This window comes from Protopterus annectens, chromosome 11.part0 (genome assembly GCF_019279795.1).
Source record: "Protopterus annectens isolate FY-2018-M chromosome 11.part0, PAN1.0, whole genome shotgun sequence".
NCBI classification, from domain to species: Eukaryota; Metazoa; Chordata; order Ceratodontiformes; family Protopteridae; genus Protopterus; species Protopterus annectens.
In genome coordinates, this window is record NC_056745.1 from 769971514 (window position 1) to 769998244 (window position 26731).

At 41.3% G+C, this 26731-nt stretch overlaps 1 protein-coding gene across 1 annotated transcript in view; it reads right to left on the reverse strand.

Moving 5' to 3' along the window:
• IPO8 (importin 8) overlaps nt 1–26731 on the reverse strand; it is a 3293983-nt gene that overhangs the window by 2535269 nt on the left and 731983 nt on the right. Inside the window, exon 7 of the mRNA XM_044088203.1 lies at nt 5319–5413. Within this exon, the coding sequence (XP_043944138.1) occupies nt 5319–5413 (95 nt within the window). The remainder of the gene's footprint in view (nt 1–5318; nt 5414–26731) is intronic.

A 26731-nucleotide genomic window follows, 5' to 3' on the forward strand; every position in this document is an offset into this window, starting at 1 on the left:
CAGAGAAATTTCTCTATCTCCTTGATGTTGCGAACCTTCTCTGCTGCAAGGGCGGCGTCTTCCGTTATATCCTCCCCCTCTGCCTCTAGGGGATGGTTGACCTTGTGCATGAGGGAAACCTTTTTGGGATTTATGGAACCACATTTTCCCTCCTGTTTGACCCTTGAGATAGGGTCTAGAAGGAAGGGAGAAACAGACTCCCACGGCAGATAAGGTTTTTCCTTCCTGCTCGCACCTGGTCAAAGTTTCTTTCACCTGCAGTCCAAAAAGAGTTGATCCATCAAAGGGGATGTTGGTAAAGGAAAACTTAAAGGATTCCGTGACGTTACATAGACGCATCCAGGAATGTTTCCTAAGAGAAATTTCTGCTGCGGCTGCCCTGCTCGCTCCGTCCGCTGCATAGGAATCAGCCTCACGGAGGAGTTCGCTATCGATGTAAGGGTGGAGAGCTGCGCAGATACCTTATCCATGGATCCCGAAGCTACTGAACCCTGAAGGGCATTTCCTAACTCCTTCAGGAGATTCCTTTGAAGTCTGGTAAAATGGGACAGGTAATTCAGCAATCTTAAAAGTAAATGCCGCTGAAGAGAAGGTACACTTTCCATACCTATCCCATCATCCTGGACTCCTTGTTAGGAGGATGGATATTAGAAGATATCTCTAAAAACTCCTTTTTCGTGGCCGCTGCTATCACCATAGCATCAACAGGAACTCCCTTAGAAAGAAAGGACTTCTCTTCCAGAGCAGTCATAAATTTGTTTGGCCTCCTCGGGACAGGCTCCACTGTGCCCGGGGAGGTCCAGACTTTCTGGGATATGACCCCCAAGAGCTGGTCATAAGGCGGCATCACCCAGGAGGAGGAGGAGGTCAGGAACCAAAGGCCTCAAGATACACTGATTTGTCCTCAGTAGGGTTAGAGATCTTCCAATTGCCCCTCTGTCTTAGAATTTCAAGGATGTCAGAAAAGGTGACATCCTCAGAGGGGGATCTAGGGGACCCTTCTGACTCATCCAAATCAGTGTCTGATGTGACAGACTCAGGTGAGACAATGTGCTTCCTCTTACAAAGTCTCTTCCGTGGAAGCTCCCCAGTGGGATAATCTGCGGAGGTCTCAGAAGAGGGGACACCTCCAATGGGGGCTGCTTGAGTCTCTCGTTCCTTACGCTGAGGGGGTGGTGGAGGAGAAGAGGTTGCTGCCGGCTGCTGGTGGGACATCAGGTCCAAAGGCAGGGCTTTGGCACTGGACAAAGCTTTCTCTATTGCTTCAAAGGCCTTTCCACCCCGCTCTGAAGAAGACCTCCGTTCCGAAGAGACAGAAGGTCTGCTCTGAGCAGGAGGGGCAGGTTACCAAAGCAGATGTGGGAACCAAACTCAGTCGAGCCGAAGCACCGAGAGGGAGGGTCGGTTCCGAAGAAAAACGGGGGGTGACTATCCCTCTCGGAGTTGACTCAAGAGCGTCGGCTCCCAGATCCCTTGGCTCCAGACTGAGCCGCTGAGGATAGAGTTATCGGTTCCGAGGAAGCAGGAAGACTTCTCAAAACTGAAGGATCCAACATAGAAGAACCCGAAGTGTTTGGCTCTGAGAGTGAATCAGTCTGAGGAGGATCAATAGTCTGTAAATGGGACGGATCAGAAGCCTTTGGGTCTGGAAGGGCTAACTTTTTGGCCAGAGCCAGGTCACAAAGCAACCTCTTCACCACCCGCTCAATGTCCTCATCTGAAAGTGTCCTGGAGGAATGGGTGGAGACAGAAGGAGATCTCCTCGTTTCTAATATAGGAGACCTCAACATTGGTGAAACAGGGTCGATAAATGGTGACTGTCTCGGTACCGAAGAATCCAATGGCACCAAGACAGATGAAGCGGAATCGAAGCCAGAACTCCTTGGCTCCGTTCCTTTAGACCTTTTAGACGGCTCCAAAACTGGAATTGAAGATTCGCTTTTCACAGTTTTGGGAGCTGTCTGACCAAGTTCCAGCTGCTCCTGGAAGGAACTGGTCATAAGACCCCGGTCTATTAATTTACGTTTCCTCTCATTAAGAACCCTAGTACTGAAGGCATGGCAAAAGGTACAGGGTTCTTGTAAGTGAGCTTCTTCCAGACAGTACACACAGCTAGTGTGAGTGTCAGTCAATGGCATATTTTGTGAACACCTGTCACATTTCTTGAACCCCAATGGACGGGGTTCCTTATGTTCTCTGTCTTTGGACTTGCTTGACAAGAAAACAAGGCTAACAACAATTTTGTAAAAACAGCAACACTAACTATAACAGTAAAGTTATGAAGAGAAGAAAAGTTTTTTTTTTTTTTTGAAAGACTAGCATTCAGGGAGGAAAGGCCCTCTAATTTAAACGGGCAACTATGGCCCTCTAACTAAAATGGGCTGTACAATCCTAAAAGGGGAGAATAGGGGATCAAGCACTCAATAACAATCACACGAACAACTATTAAAGGTATAAAGTGAAGAAAAAAGGACAAAAAATACAAGCTTTATCAAAAAATCTGCTACTTAGCCAACGAGCCAGTAAGGAGACAACCTCAAAGCTTTCATGGCACCATGGGATAGGGGTTAGCCTTGAGCCAGTAAAAGCTCTCGAGCTTTAGTATCGGCAGAGTCGGAGCAGAGAATCTGCTCCGAACCCCATCCAGCAAGAATTACAGCTAGCTAGGACTACATAACATCTATAGATTTTGCAACTCCACAGAAAATTCACCAAACAATTGAATCTTTATCTATCTTTGAGGTGCACAACCATTCCATAGAGACAACCTCCACCTTCAAATACCTAGAACTGTGGCTTGATCATGGCTAAACTTCCATATCCACACAAAGTGAAAGCCAAAATAAAGTCCCTAATCTTTTGGGCCAAAAAGATCTTCCCTTTTCTATCACAACAAAGCAGAGCAGGCATTGGTAAAGGGGTTCTCCTTTCTCAGCTTGAATATAAACTCCCGACTTTTGCTACTACCCGAAAGAGAAAAATTGCTACACTTTAGACCATCTCTAACAGCATCTGCCAATTCATTATAAACTCACCTCTCTGTGGACATCACTATATCACTCCAGAAAAAGTCAAATGACTACCCATAAAAACAAAGATCTAGCTACTTTTAGGATCCTAAGTCTACAAACTACTCCAGTTCCACACATTTACTCCCTTTACAGCTAGATGTCATGAAAAAAACTCCTCATACAACCTGAGACACTACTCAGAAGTCAGACCAACTCTCAACACCCCTAGAACTAAACTCCATAGCACTGCACATGCTTTCTCTTTGGCAAGCTCTCCCCATCGACATTAGGGAAATAAACACTTATTCCAAATTCAGAATGCAACTAAAAAGCACTTCTTTATCTAAGCCAAATGCTCCTCCTACAACATAGTACATATCAACTAACATCTCCTTTCTGAGCCTCTTCTTCTCTCTCAAGATTAACTGATTGACCCACTTTAGAAATGAATGGACATACTATACATTACATTCTGCTTGACTGCACATTGCACTGTGCTTGCTCACTGGAATGTATAGACACATTTTTTTCTATGTAATTAGTCTGAACTATTCTGTTACTGCTTATATTTCTGTATTTTTTTTTTTTTGTGAAATATTTTGCATGTCACTGGGGCTGAGCCTGAAATTGGTCAATACTGATCAGTGCACTACCCCAATAAACAAATACACATAAATAAAGTATATATTTCTAACTGCTTAAAAAAAGGCTTTTTTTTTATCTGTACATCAATGTTTTACTTACAAGTTTTTTTTCATCTTTAATGCCTATACTTTTATTATGTTTAGACTACATGAATCTCACTTTTGCAAATTACCTAGGATTAGAAATGCTATGTCTTTTTTTTTTTTTTACAAATTGTATATTATCCCTGTATTTTTCACTGTTCTACTACCTTATTTACTTTTGTATAACTATTGTAAAATTGTCTTTATCCTGTGGAGCCTTTCTCCCCGGGCCGCCACTGAAAATGTGCTCTTCCAGGCCCAGTGGACTATCCCGGTCATCAAACTGTAATAAATACATAAATAAATAATAAGGCAAGTAAGTCTTGCACAATGGAAAGCCCCAGCTGATGTAGAAAAAAGCAGAATGATAATATGACACTTACCAAAATGGCAAAACATAGATGAGAAAATTACCCTGGCACCGGCTAAATAATTTAAATAAATACTTCCTCATAAAAGACAGAAAGAGAAAAAGAAAATGTGACGTAAGAGTTGGAAAAAAAAAAAAAAAAAAAAAAAAACAGCAATAAAATACAGAGACAAGGTTAAAAGAAAAGGGTTTTCAAAGACTGGAGTCTCTCAGCTTAAATCTTGGAAGAAATGTATTCAAGTGATCAGGTGGCATGACATTTTAAACAGAGAGGATAGCCTTCCATGGGAAGTTTGGTAGGCCTAAACTTATTACGAATCTACAGGACAAAAAAAAAAAAGAATTTACTCTAATGGCAGACAGGTAAAACAAAGGTACAGAACAAAATTTAAAGTCTAAATAGGCATAGTAACAGTGATGGTATTGCAAAGAGGTCATTGCTCCCCTCTACTCGTCACTCATTAGATCCATTATAGAGTACAACGCCCCTTTTGGAATGTACCTCACAAGACATCTGCAGCAGCTGGAAAGGCCACAGAAGTACCTCACAAAGAGGATTACAGCCTCAAACAAATGCCCTACACTGACCGCCTCAAAAAAACTCCAGCTTTACTCCGTAGCATATCGCCTACTCCAAGGTGATCTCTGCCTAACATATAAAGCTATGTCAAACCCAGAGCTGTTGGACATGCTACACCTAAAGAAATCCCAATCCCTCCAAGCTACATGCTCTAGGGACCTAAACCTTGTCACCACAATAAAAAGGACACGCTGGAGGGATCGATTCCTGTCCCAGAGACTTCCTATACTCTGGAACAAGCTACCCATCTATGTCAAGCAAAGTTCTTCATTAGCACTCTTCACGAAAAATCTTGATGAGTGGATGGGAAACAGGAAATACACCCCGGGGATCACTTCTGTGTCTCTGCTGGACAGTGGCACAGGAAAATAACTTTCTTGGGTTGCGTAAGCTATGGTTCCTTGCTGGCTAGGCTTATGTAGGCCCTTTCCGATAGCCTAGTACCTACCTATGAACCTATGAAAGCACTCCTAAAATGACATGAATCATATACAGTCTGCATTATTGCATACGGAAGAGAATACATGGGATGAGGGAAAGTGCTTGTAGTCATTGTATGATGCCAGCTCCTATATTTCTTGACCATAAACAATTTGAAGCTCATTCTATTAAAAAAGCTTATTACTTACCTTTCGAAAAGACGAGTTACAATGTGCACAGCCCATTTCTTACACTTCCACCAAATCAACTCTGGCCTATCATCTTCATCAGCTTGCAATGTCTCCTGGAAAAAAAAAAGTGATAAGCTAAAGCTATGAAGTCTGATTTGCTTTTATGTGCAATTCTAGTTAATTCAAATCAATCAGGAAAAAACACTACAACATGCATTTTCTGTCCCATTGTTCTTACTATGAGGACTGTGAAAAAAACTGCAATCTGAGAAGTAACAAAATATTGCAAATAGTTTCACTACACTGCAGACATCAGAATAACATATGTGTATTTACCATGTCAATATGACCTGCAAAGAGGCCTTCTGCAGTGGGATAATTGTTGAATTTTATCTTTAGATAACCATGCCTTGGCACAATACTGAATTGTCAGTTGTCCACACACAAAGGGACAGGCGACCTATAACTGATGCATGCCACAGTAAGAAGGAAAACACATCCCCTGAGCTCTGCTGTTTGATCCCACAAACAAAGGCAAAGCCCAACACAAAAACAAATAAAATAAAAGCACATCTCCAGATGCCATGCTACTTACCGTATTATCTGAGTATTTGTCAGAGTTCTCTGTCAGCACCACAGACACTGTGGCTGTGTTCCTTGCCTGTATGATATAGTTACTCAGATCAAATTCTAAACCAGATGGTAGCATTCAAAGCTGTACACTACTAAACCTCATTATTCAAAGTGTAAGGTAATCAGATTACAAACTACCTACTTTATATATATATATATATATATATATATATATATATATATATATATATATATAGTTCAATAATACAACGTATGTATAAAATCAAAATAATAATAAAAGATAAGTGCTTTCGGGTAATAAACCCTTCATCAGCTGTAAGAGCTAAACAAAAATACGTTCTACTTAAATAAACACAACCAATCAACGTTAGAAAAAACACACAACAAATTGTCTAATTTTGATAATTTGGCGCATGTTTTTCTAACGTTAATAGGTTAGATATACATATATATGCACATACATACATATACATTCTCATATATTTTATATCAACTGTAGGAAAAAATATGCTTTTTATTAAGCTGAATTTAAATTACACACGTACATATACATTCTCATATATTTTATATCAACTCTAGGAGAAAATATGCATTTTATTAAGCTTAATTTAAATTAGTGCAACTCCAAACTAAACAATTCAAGGGCTTTTACATCAAAACACCAAGTATTGAAGTCAAGTAATATCGTAAATAAAGTCAACTGTCAACACTTCCAAAATGGCTGCAAACTGATCAACAACACAATTTCAGCTCTCAGTGAGAAAACAAACTCAGAAACAACAACCAGTGATAATGATATTGAGTAAAATGTTGCTGGCTAGTAGGTAAACTGCCTGGATACCAGCAAACATGAAAATAATAGACCCTGAAAGAAAATCAAACATACAAGGTGAAGAGAAAACACTAACTGGGAAGAATCTTGCAGTTATTCAGCAAAAACCAGTTCAAGCTCTAGCTTTGACGGAAGATATGGTTTCCAATAATCCACAGGAAAAAAAAAGCCAAATGCGCTCAGTGCAGACCAAAATAAAACAAGACACTGAAGTAATATATCAACTTAAAAAACAAAAGGCTGAGAAAAAATGGAAAAAGCTTTAAACATTCCGATGAGCTAATAAAACTGCAAAAATCAGAGATCAAAATGAAGAAAAGGCTGGCTGAGCATAATACTGCTCAAGAAGATAGGTTTCAAAAATGGTAGAATTAGAGAAAACAGCATATAGAGAAAATCTGATATCTGCTGCTGTATCAGAGAAACTAGAAGGAACAGACCATTAATTTTATGACGGCACAAACAAGCAACTGGACTGGTATTCCACAGCAGTTAATGTTAATTGAAAGAGTGGACTGTGTGTGTATGCTCCAAATCTGGCCATGAGAAAGCAGTCAATCAATACCTTTATTAGTAAAGGTGCACACCTACTAACATAAACGGTTAATAAAGGGCAAAGTATTAAATGTGGGAGACAGAGTGTTTGTGGAAAATGATTATTCTCTGGACATCAGGCACTGAAAAGCATTTGCCTCACTTCATGTCAATATTGTTTGGAAGGACTCTGAATGGAGGGGCAGTAGAAGGAAAAAGGTAACTAAATAAAACAATTTATGTTCTTAACAGTATTTTATGAAACTTTTCATAATATAAATTACATATTTTACAGTAAAGTATTTTAGTTGTTCTTGTATGTGAGAAAGTTACAAAAGTAAAGATTTTTTTCCTTCTTTTCTATTTCTTTCTTCTTTGTTTGGTATTATGAAATGCAAGCATTACAATGCAAAAAGAGAAAAAAAGCTAAACAAAAGCATGTTCAAGTTAACAGGCTGTAATCATGGGTTGATGAGGTGGGGAATGTGGTGTAAAAGAGCACACCTCATAATATATGTAGTGCTGATATGTTTATTGTCAGAGGTGAATACCTAGATTAAAACCCTTCTAATAACAACTTTTAAGTGGAAACAAGTAAATATGAGAACACTGAATACAATGAAACGTTTTACTTTAGCAATACATTTTTCAGCTCGTCTTTCAGGCTGCAGCAGCGGACTACATTTTTCTTTTTTTCTCTTAAGTTTCTATTTAGACAAGCTGACAATAAGGCAGTCAGGGCACTGGTTTCTCCATTACTAAATGTTAATGATTTCTGAAAGCATGTTAAGTTGTTTTCACATGAGGGGATAAAGATTAAAAAAAAAGGCACTGATTGGTGTAAGTAAAAGCACAGACAATAAGTCTCTTAGCAAGGATAACCTTAATTTCAGGTTAATGTTAGCAGCTATTTGGCACAAGTGCGCCTATTTTAAGCTTTTTATTAAGTTAAACAGATTGTGGTGGTGTTCTAGGAGACTGTTTTTCTGTTTGAGGGCTTTTACTAAACCAAAAAGTACTGTAAATGTGAAATAGGTTCCAGTGTTGATAAGAAAAAAAACTAAAGGATTAACCTGCCACACAGTAATGTCTGCATGCATCACAAAAATTGGAAAAAAATGTTTTAAAAAAGCTGACATTTAGAACAAATGGGAGTAGTGATGCCTTAAAATAATGGCAACACATTCCATATTATCTTGGAATGTGAATAGCCTCACAGGTATACACAACAAGGAAAGAATACATAATTATATTAAGAAATGCAGAATGCAAATAATGCTACAGGAGACATCTGCAAAGAACGGAGCATGTGAATTTGACAAAAAGGATTTCAGGATGGATATTCTGCAGAATATCAGGGATAATGGTAAAGAAGAGTACTTATATTACTAGAAGATCTTCATTAGTGATATAACAGGGAAAATATAACAATGGCAGATTTGTAACAATAAGGGGCTACACTAGCAAGGGATGAGGATTACACTGGCATGTATTTATATTCCACCTAAAACTGCTATTATGAAGCTTAACATTTGTGGGGAGTAATAATCAGCTTTCAGCAATGACTATTACTGTAGGAGGGGATTGGAAATTGATTTACAACAACAAGGATGTATTGGGGAGCTAGAATGGAAAATAAAACAAAAGTGGGTAGGTTTCTGAAGAAATTTATGAAAATATTTGGCAAGATTTGAATTTAGTAGTAAGAAAGTACAGTTGTGTACACTTACCATAAATGTACATGTTCAAGTGTATTCACTGTTGCAGTCATTACATTTGGGTTATCTGCTTGCAGTAGCCTTCAGTCGGCCTGATTAACAAAATCTTGGGTCCTGCGTCAGATGTTGTTCCTTCTTCCATGATGTTAGATCGTCATGGGTATAAAACATGCAGCCAATGCCATTACATCAGTTTTTCTTGCCCCAGATATCAGGTGCCCCCCTAATGGGAAGCAATTAAATCTATAATTACAAGGATATACCTCCAACACGGCAAATACACCAAAAAGCTTTTTGAGCATAGTAAGGGACAGTAGAGGTATAGCCAAAAGAAGAAAGGGGGCTGGAGGGAGGGTAACCAGGACTGCAACAGTGAATACACTCGAACATCTACATTTATGGTAAGTGTACACAACTGTACTATGTTCTTCGTGTTTCACTGTTACAGTCATTACATTTGAGTAGATTCCCAAAGCTAAGGTTGGGAGGAGGAATTTAAATAGAATTAGGACCAGCTAAAAGACCGTGCAAGACTGCAGTGGCAAACCCAGCTATGGATTTAGAGAAAAGTGGCAAATGATGATGTTTGGTGAAAGTATGTACAGAACTCCAAGTAGCAGCTTCTAGGATGTCCCTGGTAGGAACGCCCCTGAGAAAGGCTGTGGAGGTAGATGCAGTCCTGGTTGAATGGGGTCTGATGCCCTGTGGGATAGGTTTTCCATGGCGCTTATAGCAGAAATGAATGCAGTGGCCTATCCATTCTGAAATGGTTTGCTTTGAAATAGCTTTCCCCTCTGTCCCTACAGCAAATGCCACCAGCAGTTGTTCAGATTTCCTTTGAGGTTTAGTCCTGTCCAAGTAAAATCTAAGTTGTCTGTGCACATCTAAGGAGAGCAGTATCCGTTCCCCTTTGTTCTGTGTGTTAGGAAGAAGGTAGGCAAATGAATGGACTGATTAAGAGCCACGCTGGATACCACCTAGGGCATGAAGGAGGGATTGGTTCTGAGGGTCACCCTGTCCGCATGAAAGATGATGAAAGGCTCCACTGCCATAAGGGTCTGTAATTCAGATACCCTTCTTGCAGAAGTGAGATGATGAAAGGCTCCACTGCCATAAGGGCCTGTAATTCAGATACCCTTCTTGCAGAAGTGATTGCTAAATGGAAAGCTGTTTTCCAGGAAAGGAATTTTAAATCTGCAGTAGCAGCTGGCTCGAAAGGAGGAAGAGTGAGTTTCCCCAAGTCAAAGTTAAGGTCCCATACTGGAGTTGGAGTTCTCCTGAGTGGCCTTAGATTTTTGGCCCCACTGAGGAAGTGCTTGAGCAGTGGGTGAGAGAAGAGGGGAGGCCTGTGTGCTGTAATGAGCTGAAATGGCTGAGGCATGAATTTTGATGGAGGAAAACAACAAGCCCTTATGAAGCATCTCAGTCAAATATTGTAGAATCTGAGGTAAACTGGGCACTGTTGCACTCATCCCTTGAGATTGATTCCAGGCACAAAATCTTTTCCATTTTCCAGCATAAGATTTTCTAGTACTAAGCCTCCTTGCCTCTAAAATGATATCCATCACTGATTTACTGAGGGATGGTAAAAGAGAGATTAGGTAATTAGCCAGGCTGCTAGGTTCAAGATTTGCAGCTGAGGGTGCAGAATCTGGTTCTCCTGCTGAGACAAAAGGGAAGGAGTCTGAGGCAGGTGCCATGGGGCCAAGTGTGACACACTGTGTAAGAGGGTGTACCAGTGTTGGCGTGGCCAGTCTGGTGCAATTAAAATCGTCCTTGGCTTGTCCTGTTTGATCTTTAGTAGTACCTTGTGGAGCGGAGGCAGAGGAGGAAAGGCATAAACTGACAGGTTTTTCCAGCTGAAGGTCAGAGCATCAACTTTCCAAGCTAGCTTGTGGGGAATCCTTGTGCAACATTTGTCCAATTGATGGTTCTGGGGGAGGCAAACAGGTCTACATCTGGGCTCCCCCACTTGCTTGTCAACATGTTGAAAATCCTTGGTTCCAGTTTCTACTCAAGTGGATCCATGAGGTTTCTGCTTAGTCCATCTGCCAGTGTATTTAGTTTTCCTGGCAGGAATTGAGTTTGTACATTCATTTGGCAGCTCAAGGTTGTGTTCCACAATGCCTTGGCTAGTCTGCAGAGGGGGTAAGAATGTGTACCCCCCTGCTTGTTTATGTACCACATGACAGTGATGTTGTCTGTCTTTACCATCAGTTGTCCCGGAAGAATGTGGTCCTTGAAGGCTGTCAGAGCATTCTGTACAGCTAACATTTCCTTTTGATTTATGTGCAGGTGCATTTGACTTGGGTTCCATTTGCCCTGAATGCACTTCCCTACCAGGTGAGCCCCCCATGCATAGTCTGATGCGTCTGCTGTTAAGGTTTGGGTGGCAGGGGGTAGTGTGAATGGTAGTCCCCTGTTTTGGTGGTAGGCCTCTGCCCACCAAAGGAACTCTAGGCGTAGGCAAGGTATGACAGGAATCATTGCTTCTAGACCCTGTGAATGTTGACACCACAGGCTTTTGAGATACAATTGTAGTTTCCTCATATGCAGCCTTGCATATGGAATTAGAAGAATGTAGGAGGCCATGAACTCCAAGGCTTGCAGTATTTGCCTTGCAGATAGCTGGGATTTTGTGGCCACTTGTTTGAAGTAGGTTGTCAAATGAATCCGTTTCTCTGGCATGCGGAAAGCCATCTGGGAAGTTGTATTCAAGCCTGCTCCCAGGAATATAATTTGTTAACAGGGTACCAGGTGTGATTTCTTTTCGTTTATGGTGTACCCCAGACAAGTTAGCACCCTTTGAACAAAGGCTAGATGATTCAAAAGTATGTCCTGGCTTTCTGCCTGAATTAGACAATCGTCCAGGTATGAGTATATTTGAATAATTCTTTGCCTGCGAAATGCAATGACTGGAGCTAGGCACTTTGTGAATACCCTGGGCGCAGTAGATAAGCCAAAGGGCAGTGCAGAGAACTGATAGTGCATGTAGCCTGCTTTGAAGCATAGGTATCTTCTGCAAGACTCCCTGATAGGGATGTGCAGGTATGCTTCTTTTAGGTCTAGTGTTGCCAACCATGCATCTTTGCCTAGCATAGGAAGTAGCTGGTGAAGAGTCAGCATTTTGAATTTTGGAATCACCAGAAAGGTGTTTAGAGTAGAAATGTCCAGGATAGGACGCCATGTATTGCCGTTTCTGGGTACCAGGAAAAGTCTCAAATAGAAACCTTGCCCCTTTTCCTTTTCTGGTACCAACTGAATAGCCCCCATGCTTAAGAGAGAGAACTTGATTTTGGGCCTCTACCCACTGATTTGGGGGTAGGATCTGGCCACCCGCTTGGTGTTGGTAACGTGTGGAAGTGAAATCTGTATCCTTGGGACACTATATTTAAAACCCATTTGTCCTGGGTAATTAGTTCCCAGTTTTTGGCCTGCAGACCAATCTTTCTGTCTAAAGGAGCATTCAGTTGGTAAGTGCTTGAAAGTTTTAAAAGCAAGTCATTGAGACAGTTTTCCATAGGGGGGGGGGTCTTACTACTCCCAGATTTGGTTGCGGAAATCCCCCAATGCTTAGTCTTGTGTGTCCCCTGGGACTGAAATCTGGAGTTTCTGCTGTGTCTGGGTTTGGCTTGAGAAGACCTGGAAGGGGATGGAAAGGACCAATTCTTAGAGGGCCAACGCCTACTAATCTTTAACAGTTTGCATAGATTTAGCTTTGTCTTCCATCTTTTTAAGAACTTCCTCAGCTTTGTTGTCAAACTGGCGGTCCTGACTTAAGGGAGCATCCAACAGTTTAGCTTTAACATGATCAGGCAAAGATTGCTCCTTAAGCCAAGCATGCCTTCTGAGCACAGACCCAGTAACAGCAGTCCTGCAAGAGGCCTCTAATGAATCAAATCCACACTGCAAAGTATGTTTACCAATCTGTTCAGCAGAATGCATTTAATCCTGTAGTTCTTTATTTTCAGCACAGTCAGGAATCGACATCATTTTCTGTTTAAGCAATCCAATAACATGTTGTTGATACTTTAACATATGAAACTGGCAGTTTAAAGCCTTAATGGCCAAGGTTGCAGAAGTGTAAACCTTCTTACCCCATCTATCCAGTGCCCTGGAGTCTCTATCAGAAGGGGTAGGATTTTTAGCAGTAGAAGCCTTAATTCCCTTGGGTCCCTATGAAATAGTCTCTGGATCCGCAATAGGATTTTTAAAAAGAAACTTGCGTGAATCAGGAACTGTGTAATATCTGTCAGGTTTTCTGGGAGCAGGAGGCAAAGAATCAGGGGTCAAACTAGATTCCGAAAAGGCATCATTAACAATGTCTAGTACAGGAGGTATAGCTAAAGGCCTATGCTGACGCAGGAGTAAGAAATCCCTAAGTCTCTTTTCTGAATCAGAAAAATCCTGGCTTTCCCAGTGGAAATGCTCCCTTAGAGTATGTAAGGTTTCACCAAAAGAAAAATCCTCTGGAGGGGAAGCAGAGGGAATAGAGTCCTCTGCATCAGAATCGTCATAAGTAAATAAGGGCAAACCCAGATCATCAGAATAATCAGAAAAATCAGAATCCTGGTCAGAAGATTCATAAGCAACTTCAGTCCAAGGTCTCTTAGAAGGGGGGAGGGTTGGCTTCCCCTGATTAAAGTTATAAAATCTTCAGTCATTCTTACCATTTGTTTTTTAGGCATAGAGGCCTGAGCATGTGGCCTGGGCATCGGTTTCTTAGGCATGGTTCGAGATTTAGGCCTAAATGAAGAAGGAGGAGTCGGTTTAATATGCAAGTCCGTAGGCCTGAATACACCCTCAGAAGCCAGTGCCTGCACAGCGGCTCCGGACCCATCCAAGGTAGAGACATCTGCAGGTTCCAAAGGTGAAGCATCTCGCAGCATACTGGACTCCAAATGGGTCTCTGTAGAGGCCTGCGAATCAGAAGTAGCGGGTATCAGGGGCTGCAAAAGCACCTCACTGAGTATCTGCGAACTGGCGACTGGCTTAGGAGAAGCATCGCCGGCTGTCTCTGTCTTATCTTTGCGGTTTTTCGGAATCCCGGTAGTCGGATGGCTAACTGACATTTCTGGATAATTAAACCGAGGACCGAAATATTGAGAGGTGAATATATACCGATGACGGACAGTGTGCTGAAAATTACTGGAGTTATTAAGGAAGATAAAAAAATTCATCAGAATGGCTAGGTAGTGGAGCTGGATAAAATGAAAACGGTGTTTAAAATGGATATAAATAAAAAAGAAAGAGATGTGGTTAAGAAGTAATAGGAATTATTTAGGGGGGCTGACAAAGGTTAAAGTACACCAGAATAAGGGGAAGCTCAGACACAAGAGGAGGAGGAGCAACTGCAGAGTTCTAAAGAGAAAATAAGGGAGTATTTGGATAATATGCATGAGTTTAGAACGTTTGTTGTTAGGCAACTATTTCTGATAACTCCAGAGCACAAAAGCTTTCAGCACAATGACTTGGCCAACAGAAAGCAAGGAAAGTAATCTATTTTTCTGTCTGAAGTATAATTGCTTAGACTGATACAGTTTCCTTCTGTATTACCTCTTCTAGTCGCATTCTGTTTTCTGTTATGAGAATTCTGTTTGGGATGATCATTCTGTTCTATGTGGCAGACATGCTTCACATTTCACTTGTTTCTTCACTGTTTATTTTGTTTCCTCAGTGATATTTAAATACACTGAATATTTCTGTGGTCTTCTCTTCTATGATAAGACTCAAACCCTGCAACAGTTACAAGGAGTGCTCGATTCTCAGTTAATGATTTTTCTCACCCACCTTTGCCCTCTCTGCTCTGATTTTTAAACTCGGTGATTTTTAAACTGCCTTGAAAGCTCCTCTCATTCTACAGTTCTGCTGATATCTTAAATTATTTATTGCATTTCCTTGTGCTTACTTTGAAAAAAGTAAATTTTTGTCTCTCATTGTCCATTCTAAAATTTACTTAAATTTTGCTTACGATCTAAATGGGACATGTTGGAGGGACAGATATGTATCTCAGAGAATTCCCATTCTCTGGCAAAGACTTCCAATGCATGTGAATCAAAGCCATTCCCTTACCCTAATCAAACATAAACTGGACCAGTGGATGGAAGATTAGAAATTCATCACAGTCTGTCACCTATGTCTCTGATGGACAGAGGCAGTAGTTACAATATGCCATAGCCATCATATGGCATATTGTAACTACTGCCTCTGTCCATCAGAAACATAGGTGACAGACTGGGATGAATTTCTAATCTTCCATCCACTGGTCCAGTTTATGTTTGATTAGGGTAACCCCCCCTTAAAATAACCTCTAAAGCGCAACAAGTCATGACAGACATTTGAATTGCATGGCTAGACTTGTAAAAGCCCCATTGGTCTTTAGTCTAGTTACAATTATGAACCTATGAAAGTAGAAAGGGTTGTTGAAAAAACCTAGGGTGCCTATGACAAGGAAAATAGCTACAGATCCTAAGCAGGTATTAGGCATATTTTTGAAATTTTAAGAAATTTTGAATAAAGCAGAGGAATGTGGAATCCATGAAAGAGCAAAAATGGAAATATTTATTTAAGAGTTAATTTTGCCAAGATTGGAGGACGATGAGGCTCAATAACCAATGATTAAGATAGTTGACGAGATGAAAATGTTAATGATAATCAGTCTGCAGGGAAGTCTTTAGGAACAGATGGCATTGCTCTGGATGTTTGGAGGTTGAGATGGAAGAAAATAACGAAGATCTGGGAGATTTTGTTTAATAGTATTTTACAAGGAGGGGTAAGTAACAGCATCTTGGAAGAAAGTTGTAGTGATTATATTACCCAAAGAGGGTAAAGACCAACCAGATCCTGTGTCATATACGTCCACTTCAATTTTAAGCTATGATTATAAAGAGTTTATGTCCATGCCAGCTAAAAGAATGACAAAAGTCAACATGACTGAATCACCTAGAACCAAACTTTACACCATCGAGTGGCTAGCTCTAGCACGACGTGCAGTCTGTGATCAGTGTTCTCCAATCTTGAGGATACTGTGCAACACAGTAAATGCCCCAAAGCGGTTGGTCTGTACAACTCTTCTTCCTATAGGGCACCGTACAGAGTCTGTGCTGCTGCCTACAGCTCCATTTATTGGTGAGTTTGAGATGGAAACACTCAGCATGTTTTTCGGAGATGGGAGGAACCCCACAGAGACACAGGGAGAACATGCAAACTCCCAACAAGCATTGGTCGGAGATCTGGATCAAACCTTGTACCTTCTTGTGCATGGCAGGCGAAGACCTTAACCATTATGCCAACTGGTCTTGAAACTCTGACCCAGAATCATGTCATCTTACAAATGATTTAGCACCCAGTTTCCCACGAACATCCCCCTTCCGTCCATGCTCCGACCCTGCAGCTGGCTATTCCTGGCCAACTGGAGATCTGTGGTGCTGCAGTATCATTAAGTTTAAGTGGGATTCTAACATAGAGGCATTCACTAATAATCCCACAGATAGTAGCCTCACACCATTGGCTCTTCAGCCAAGCACATACACCAAATGTCTGAACCTGCAGTTCCTCTCGTACTGAGAAGGATTACTGCTGCAACAACACATTATCAGTAGGGTAAAACTAACTTGTCTCAATGGTCTAATCCTAGCTCACGTTCCCTATAAGTGGGTGAACAATCCAGAGCTTGGTGAATTCTGCTTCACAATGATAGGAACAGCTGACATCAAAGGATCAAAAAGCAATGTCGCTATGAACTCTTGGCCTCCACAAGCCAGTTATCCCTGTGGTAACTTTTCTGACACCTCCTGCTTGAAACCCAAAAATCCAGAAGGATCGTGAGGTCCTGCTTTCATGGTCTGTATTGGTCTGTATTTATACTGAAAATCAAGATCAAGCAAGCTCTTGCCCTTCTGCTCACAAAGGAGGTTTCTGTCCTCCCTGAGCTCACCTTAGGACACCTGCATTACTCTGACAGTTGTACCTCCCCAGTCAAGCTCCCCACCTGACACTGTCCCCAGAGCAGGTCATGTCTGGACGCCAGGGTGCTTGGAGCCACAAGCAAGAGCCCCAGTGGAAAAAAAACAATCTTTTTTTAATCATTCATTCATCATCGAAAGAATGACAAAGGTGTTGTCATAATTTGTGGATATGAATTAGTATGGGTTTGTGGAGGAAAGGCAAACATTTGCTAACATTAATAGAACAATGGTGATGCAGAGGGAGGCAGAACGTAAGAAAATACTGCTGCTGTTGGCGAGTCTTGATGGAGAGAAAGCATATAGCAGTGCAAGCTGGTATTGTATGAATATGGCAATGGAAACATTTTCATTCCCCTGAGCAATAAAGTTAATTAGGACAATATATGAAAGCTCAGAGGCAAGAATTTAATGGGAGGGTTTCTCTCCCATATGTTCTGTTTAAGCCATTGGGTCACTTATCATACCTTAGAAAGTAAGAAGGGAGGAAGAAAAAAAATAAAAATCATAAAAATCCAGGAGTCCCTTGAGAATGATAATTCCAAAGCCTGTTCTGGACCTGGAAAAGGAATCCAGCATGTGGTGCCTTGTAAAATTAAGTATAAAGAATCAGGTTCCTTCCTCTAGAATACTTCTAGAATATACATCTTTCCAAAAAGTCACCAAAGAAGCCAAAGCTCTGGTGGAATGGACTCCAGCCTTGCTGGACATGACTTATTATGGTGAGAATATAAAAAATCAACAGCATGAGATATCTGTCTTCAAACTGTCTGCTCTGACATTGGTTGTCCTTTTCTTAAAGCAGCTGGTCAGCTTTTCTGAAGGATTCAGTTTTGTCTAAGTGGCACATGGGCTGCCTGTAAAGTATTTTTCTCAATCACTGAATGAAAAAAAGAAAGAGGTTAACAGTCTTACTTGAGGTAAACTCTGAGACCACTTTAAGCATAAAAGAAGGTTTGGTTCACAAATAAACCCTGTCCTTGTGAAACATTTAAGATTTACTCACATTAAGTGCTTGTAACTCAGTACTCTTCCAGCAGAAGTCAGAGCAATGTGTAAAATAGTATTCCATTTTAAGAACCTCAAATCAGCCTGATAAACTGGTTCAAATGTAAAAAGATTAAGCTTTTCAAGCACAAAGTTAAGACCACAAGAAGTAGCCACCTGTTTTCTATGTGGTTGGATATGTAGAACCCCTTTCAAAAAATGCTTGGCTAAAAGCATGGGGATCTAATGGCAGACAAGCCAAAGACGCCAAGAACTGAACCTTGATAGAGGAATAAGAAAGGCCATAGTAAGTCACACAAACAATCAAAAAACAGAGGCAACAGGGAGTGAAGAGAGTCTTGATTCACAGACTGGCACCAACTAGAAAATCGTTTCACTTACAAAGGCATGATTTCCTTGCATCAGTTTTTTTCACCTCCTTCTACTCCTGTTGCATGTCCTCAGGAAAAATGGTGCCTAAAGGGTGCCACATTTTATCATCCAGGCAATAAATTGAAGAGTTTCCAGGTTCAACTGTTTCAAACAACCCCTGTTTTGTATGAGTAAATCAAGTCTGTGGTAATTGCCCTGGCCAGATAATGTGATGGTACGTATCTTTTAAGTCTAGCTTTAACATGAAAGCTAGAAAAGGCGGCAGAGTCAAAAGAGACTGAAGGAATAATATTTCAAACTTTGGAATCCTGGCAAAAAGATTTAGAAAGGAAAGGTCTAGCAAAGGCCTCTAAGTTCCTTCCCTCTTTGGCACCAGAAATTTCCTTGATTAAATGCCTTTGCCTATCTGGCAGGAAGGCGCTAGTTCTATTATTCCTGGAGAAAACATCTGACATAGAATCTGAGGAAACAGCTACGCTTGGTTTACTGGGCAAGGAGGAATACCCGGAAAAGGAGGGACAGATTCCCATAGCCAAGTACCTCTCTCCTTAATTAAGTTTAAAACCAGTTTGCCTAAAAAAAAATCAGTACCAGGAAAATGGAAGTCTCGGAGAAAGGGAGAGACTGCTATGGTTGTGGGGAACCTGAACAGGCAATTAGTTATAATGAGAGGGAGGACTGTCCTTGATTTTATTTTTTTTTTTTTTTTATAGGTGTTCCCTTTTCTCTTTGGAGTTCCCTATAACTGTTTTTTTTTTTACAGTCCTCTTTGAAAACTCCTTGCTGTTTCAACTACTTATTAAAGAAGGGAGATGAGGAGAAAGAGAAATTCTTATTTGCCTTAAAACAGGAGGGTTTAAAACATAAAGCATCTCCTTCAAACATCTTTATTCCTTTCATTAAACTTTAAGCACATCAGCAGCAGAACAGCCAAAGAGAACTTCCTTGTCTAAGGAGGATTTAAATTTCAGCCCAAACATCTTCAGGAAGGTTTTGAATGAATGAATGAATGAATGAATGAATGAAGCCAAGCAAATCCTCTCATGACTGACACAGAAGCAGCAGCAACTCTGGAGGTACTGTCAGCAGCATCCTTAGTACCATGAGAAGCAAATATTAATGAAACATTCAATTAATTTGTTTACCTCAGAACAGGGAATGTTAACCATTAACTTTTGCATGCTCTAAGATTTAAAAGTAAAATCTGTAACATATAACCATGACAGTTTAAAATTCTTAAAGTAGCAGAAGAAAATACTTTTTCCTAACTTGACAAAAGCTTTTCCATCTTTTTCAGACAGCATGGGATTAGCAGCAACAATCTGTTTAGCAAAAGCAGTTTTGGATAAGGAAAGCACCATTACATCTGCTTTAGGGTTAGAAAATACATATATATGAATCTGAGGTACCTTGTATACCCAGATACTCTGGAGGCAGAAAGCTGACTTATCAAGTAAACTAGAAGCAGTGAAAAACATTCTCTAAAGCAGGTAAATCAACAGAAATGGCTGCAGATTTGGGTAGAATAAATGTTCTGTGCAACAAGAATTTCATTCTGTTCCCATTGAAAAACCTATCTCAAAGTCGATAATGTCTTAAAAAAGATAAATCTTCAGCAAAGAAAACTGAACCAAAACTTTCCACAGAATCAGAATGCTAAGACTAAGAAGAAATTACTGAAGGTAGGGAGGAGGAAGGCAAGAAGCAGCCCTTCACAAACCCATGCAGGATAACCTTATTAAAACTTTCCCTGGCTCTGGAAATGACATCCAATTTCTAATGTTTTGTAAACGTGTGAACTGAAGACCAAGTAGCAGCTTCAAGGATGGGATCGGTGTCCAAATCTTTAAAGAAAGCCCCTGAAGAGGCCACTGCTCTAGAAGAATGAGCACTTATGGAAGCAGGCAACTGCATACCCTGAAAAGAACAAGAAAAAGAAACTGGACTGGAAACCCAGGAGATGACTTGCTTACAAACTGCCAAACCCAATGTCCTGGTATGAAAAGAAACAAAAAGTTGATCAGATTTATGAAAGGTTTTAGTTTGTCTAAATAATACCCGAGCTGTCTATGCAAATTGAAAGTACACATAACTTTCTCACTAACAGACTGTGGAGAAGGAAAAAAGAAGAAATCTGGATAGACTTGTTAAGGGACAGCTCAATAACCATCCTGGGAGTAAACAAAGGATTTGTACAAAGAGATACCCTGTCTATGAAAACCAAAAAAAGAAGGGATCGCCATCAAGCCCTGTATCTAAGACACCCTCCTAGCAGAGGTTAAAGCAAACAATAAAACACTCTTCCAAGTGCAATATTGCAAAGAAGCAACGGCAGTAGACTCAAAAGGGGCCACAGTCAGCTTTTTAATGACAAAATTAAGATTCCAAGAAGGAGAAATAGGCCTTCTTGGGGGTCTAAGTTGAAGGACACCTTTAAGAAACTGTTTGACCTTAAACCTAGAAGACACAGGAGGAGTAAGTGGCAGACAGGCAGAAATGACTGACAAGTGGGCTTTCATTGAAGAATATGCCAAGCCAGCATACAGTAGTTCACACAAAGTTGAAAGAACCAAGGGGATCCCAAATGAAAAGGGGGCAGGAGGGAAGGGCTGAATACTGCAACCATGAAAAGAAAGAGATCTACTGTTATGGTAAGATTTTATACCACTGTACTATGTCCTTCCTTATCATCGGGATCACATGAGGGACATCACCAAAGCTACTGTAAAGGATGGGAGGAGAAAAGCATAGCGGAACCTTCTACAAACCCATGAAGGATAGCCCTGGCAAATTCTGCCATGGTTCTGGAAACAGCATCCAACTTAATGTTTAGAAAAAGTGTGGAAAGAGGACCAAGTAGCAGCTTCAAGGATGGACCTAGTGGCCAAATCTTTTGAAGAAAGCTCCAGAAGAGAGTAATGCTCTTTTAGGATGAACTCAAAAAGAAGAAGACAGCTGTTTGGCATGAAAACAATAGCAAAAAGAAGTGGCCTTAGAAATTCAGGAGGAAATGGTTTGCCTTAAAACCACCAAATGCAATCTCTTGGTATGAAAAATGGTTAAGGTGTTTACCTTACAGACTTTGATTCTCAAATGGGTAATTGTCTAGGCTAGACTTACAATGGCCCCCACAAGGGCAGTTAGCCTAGTACAAACTTATAAATGTATGAAGAGAAAAAGGTGCTAAGACTTGCAGATAGCCTTTGCCTTATCCAAATAATACCTGAGCTATCTATGTAGATCCAAGGTTTTAAGTACATTCTCACTAGCAGACTGCAGAGAAGGAAAAAAAAAAGGAAGCTGGATAGACTGATTAAGAGACAACTAATTCACTACCTTGGGCATAAAAGAAGGGACTGTAAGCAGAGACACCCAGCCCCTATTAAAAAACAAAGAGAGATGAATCTCCATCAGAGTCTGAAGTTCAGAAACTCTCTTGGCTACAGTAACAGCAACCAGCAAAATAGTCTTCCAGGTGCAGTGTTGCAAAGAGGAATAAGAAGTGGGCTCAAAAGCAGCCTGGATCATTTTCTCAAGGACAAAATTAAGGTTCCAGAGGGAGGAATAGTTATTTTTTTTTGTTGGGGGGGGGGTTGATATAAAGGATACCTTTAAGGAACTGTTTGACCTCAAAATGGGAGGTCAGCAGTGGTTTCAAAGGCAGACAAGCAGAGACTGCTGACAAATGAGCTTTAACAAAACAGTATGCTAAGCCAGCATGGAGAAGGTCACACAAGTAAGAAAGGACCAAAGGGACTCCCCACTGAGAAGGGATTTGGGTGATGCTTGAGACACCAAACAGAAAATCTGTTCCATTCAACCATGTAGGATTTTCTTGTAGTGGGTTTCCTAGACTCCTGGAAAGCACCAAGAATGTCTTAAGAAAAGTAGTGTCTAAAAGGGATCAAAACCCTATCATCCAAAGTGACAAATGAAGAGTGAACAAGGGACAGTTAATGAGAGACCCCTTGTCTTGTGTGATTAGATCCATACAGTGGGGTAACTTGTGATGATTGCCTCTAGCCAAGTGAGACAGAAGAGGGAACTGGTGATGTCTGGGCCAAAAAGCAGGCACCAGCAAGATTCTGGGGAAGTCCTTTCTGATCTTTTGCAGCACACTGGAAAGCAGGGGAAGAGGAGGGTAAGCATATAGGAACATTCTCTTTCAAGAAAAGGATATGGCATCCATCTTCTAAGTCAGAACATTTGAGACTCTGGAACAGAAGCAAGGAAGTTGCCTGTTCAGAGGAGAGGCAAAGAAATCCACTTAAGGAACACCCCACCAATGTACTATGTCCAGAAACAACTCTCTGTGGAGCATCCATTAGTGAGGTTGTGTCCTGGACTTGCTCAGAAAGTCTGCCACAATGTTGTGTTCTAAAGGGATGTAGACTACCTGAAGGGTTACCTGATGGCAGATAGCCAAGTCCCAAGCCTGAAGGACTAGTCTGCAAAAAAGATAATACCTTGTGCACTCCTGTTAATGTTCCAAATGATTGTAGTGTTGTGCCTAAAGGCCTTTAAATGGCATGGAGACCAAAGAGAATGGAAGGCCTGAAAAGTGAGAATGAGCATCCTCATCTCTTTTATGTTGATGTGGTATGACCTGTGAGAAATGGGCCATAGACCCTGAACGTTTAGAATGTTGAAGAGGCTCCCCACCCCATATTGGCAGCATCTGTGAACTGCTATTTAGTAGGGATAGCAGTCTGAAAAGGCAGGCCTAGATTAAGGAAGATCTGCCAAATCCACCAGTGAAACTCAAGTTTGAGACAAGGTAGTAAGGAAACCAGAAACTCCAGAGGGTGGCAATGGTGGAGCCAAAATATCTTTAGGTACCACTGAAGCTTTGCAAATGGCAGCATGGGGATGGTAGATGTCATGAACCCCAAGGATCTGAGAAATCCCCTTGCAGGAATGAGAGAGAGAGAGGAAGTAGAGACTAGAAATAGGTTGTCAGAGAAAGAACGTTGGGAGAAGGAAGAGAAGCCAACAATTGAAAGGTTTGGATTCTGCAATCCAAAAGAATATGGTCATGAGAAGGAGTCAGAACTGACTTCTTGAGATTGATGGTAAATCCTGGACTGCACAGAAGGAGTATGGAGAACTGCAGATCCTGCAGAAGACTGAATTGAGAGGGAACTTGGAGGAGCAAGTAATCCAGATATGGGAATATGTGGATTCCCTGAAGCCTGAAAAAGGCTATGACTGGAGTCAGACATTTGGTGAAGACCACTGGGGCTGTAAAAAGACCAAACAACAAAACAGAAAATTTAAAATGAAAGGAAGAAATACAAAAACATAAAAACTTCCTGAAGAGAGGATGAATGGGAATATGAAGATAGGCATCATTTGGGTCTTGGCAGACCAGAAAAGCCTGTGGATGCAAGACAGGAAACACAGTCTGGAGGGAAAGCATCTTTAGAAAAATGTTGAGAAGAGAGAGGTCTAGGACAGATCTCCATGACTCCTCCTTTATGGGATGAAGAAATGTTCTGAGGTAAAACCCTGCTCTTCTTGGGGATTCTGGAATACGTTGGATGATGCCTTGATCCAACAGATCCTGCACAGCCACTGAAAAATGAGGAAGTTGGGCATTCCAAGATGGCTGCACACAGAGTAAAGTACAGTTGTGTACACATCATAAATGTAGATGTTCGAGTGTATTCACTGTTGCCGTCATCACATTTGGGTAATGAGTTTCCAATTTTTTGCTTGCCGGGCAATCTTTCCCCTAAGGGAACAGTTAGTTGTGCAGGGCTTGGAAGATTTAAAGTTAAGTCATTGAGACAGTTTATCATAGGGGGAGTCTTACCACTCCCTGCTTTGGAAGTGGGAGCCCCCCACTGCTTAGCCCTGTGAGTACCTTGGGACTGAAGCCAGAGTGTTCTGCTGATTCTGCTATTGGACTGAGAAGGCCTGGAAGAGGCAGGAAAGGACCAATTTTTAGACGGTAAATACCTACTAAATCTGGGAGGCTGTACTTGCAGGATATCTTTAACAGTTTTCACAGATTTAGCTTTTTTCTCCATCTTTTTAAGTACTACTTCTGCTTTGTTGCCAAACAGGCGGTCTTGGTTTAAGGGAGCATCCAGCAATTTAGCTTTAACATGGTCTGGTAAATATTGTTCCTTAAGCCAAGCATGCGCCTTCTAAGTACAAACCCAGAGACAGCAGCCCTGCAAGATGCCTCTAGTGAATCAAAAACCACAGTGCAAAGTATGTTTTTCAACTTGTTCAGTAGAATGCATTAAATCATGTAAATCTTTATTTTCAGCACAGTCAGGAATCAACATAATTTTTTGTTTAAGCAATCCAATAATATGCTGCCACTACTTTAACATACAAAACTGCCAGTTTAAGGCCCAAATGGCTAAGGTTGCAGAAGTGTATACCTTCTTACCCCATCTATCCAACGCCCTGGAATCTCTATCAGAGAGGGTAGGATTTTTGGCAGTAGTAGCCTTAATGCTCTTGGGTCCCTGTGAAATGGTCTCAGGATCCGCAGTAAGACTTTTAAAAAGGAACTTGTGAGAGTCAGGAACCCTGTAATATCTATCAGGTTTTCTGGGAGCAAGAGGTAGAGAGTCAGGGGCCAAGCTAGATTCCAAAAAGGCATTAACTATGTCCAGTACAGGGGGGAAAGCGAAAGGCCTGTGTTGGGGCAGGAGTAGGGACCTGAACCTTGTCAACACAATAAACAGGACAAGCTGGAGGGATAGATTCCTGTCCCAGAGACTTCCTATACTCTGCAACAAGCTACCCATCTATGTCAAGCAAAGTTCTTCATTAGCACTCTTCAAGAAAAATCTTGATGAGTGGATGGGAAATAGGAAATACACCCCGGGGATCACTTCTGTGTCCCTGCTGGACAGTGGCACAGGAAAATAACTTTCTTGGGTGGCATAAGCTATGGAACCTTGCTGGCTAGGCTTACGTAGGCCCTTGGGCTGATAGCCTAGTACCTACCTATGAACCTAAGCCTCTTCTTAGAGTCAGAGTAATCCTGACTTTCCCAATGAAAACGCTCCCTGAGAGTATGCAAGGTTTCACCAAAAGAGAAATCCTCTGGGGGGGAAGCAGTGGGAATAGAGTCCTCAGCATCAGAATCCTCATAGGTAGATAAGGGTAAATCCTGGTCATCAGAGGAAACAGAAAATTCAGAATCCTGGTCAGAAGTATCATAAGCAAACTCAGTCCTGGGTCTCTTAGAGGGGGAAGGCTGGCTTCCCCTAATTAAAGTAATAAGGTCTTCAGCCATTCGTATCATTTTTTAGGCATAGAGGCCTGACCATGCGGTCTGGGCGTCAGTTTTCTAGGCATGGTTCGAGTTTTAGGCATTGAAAAAGAAGATGGCGTCAGTTTAATACGCAAGTCCGTAGGCCTGAATACACCCTCAGAAGCCGGTGCCTGCACAGCGGCTCCGGACGCATTCCAGGTAGAGACATCTGCAGGCACCACAGTTGAAGCATCTCGCGGCATACTGGACTCCGAATGGGTCTCAGTAGAGGACTGCGAATCTGAAGTAGCAGGTATTGGGGCTGCGAAAGCGCCTCACTGAGTACCGGAGAAGTGGAGAATGGCTTAGAAGAAGCGTCGTCGGCAGCTTTGGACCTAGGCGGCCTGTCTCTGTCTTTATCTTTGCATTTTTTTGGAATGTTGGTAGTCGGATTGGCTTACCAAAGTCATATCAGGATAATTGAACTGAGCACCAAAATATTTAGAAGCGAAAATATACCGATGACAGATAGTTTGTGGTTTAAATAAGGCACAAAACCCGACAGTGAGGTACGTCATGGTCAGGGCCTAGGCAAGGAATACAGTAGGAGTGAAAATCTTTATGAGGTATTTGCTTTCCACAAGTAATGCAATTATTAACTTTTACTGACATTGGTTTAGAGCAAGAAAAAGTTTCCCCAATGGGGTACTTAGCTTTTAGTTGAAGACTTCGTTTCTGAAACTCGAAAATGAAAATTTCAGGAGTCGGCTGACCGGCAACTGTGAACTACTTCTGCTTCGGGCACCGCACGGCAAGAAAGACTGATGTAATGGCGTCGGCTGCATGTTTTATACCCCTGATGACCTGACGTCATGGAAGAAGGGATAGCAACTGACGCAGGACCCAAGACTTTGTTAATCACGCCGACTGAGGGCAACCTTCAAGCAGATTACCCAAATGTAATGACTGCAACAGTGAAACACAGAGAACATCTTAAGTTACCTACTTTCATATCTAATTCCTCTTAGTGCACACTGCAGTGTTTAGGATAAACCATTTTTTTTCCATCTAACCTTTAAGCATTTATTTCAAGACCACCAGTTATTAGAGAGCTCACATTCTGCATCTCAGCAGTCATCTTGGGATTACTGCTTCTGTTTTCTCCTGGTGAGAGAAGAAGTGCAGTTACA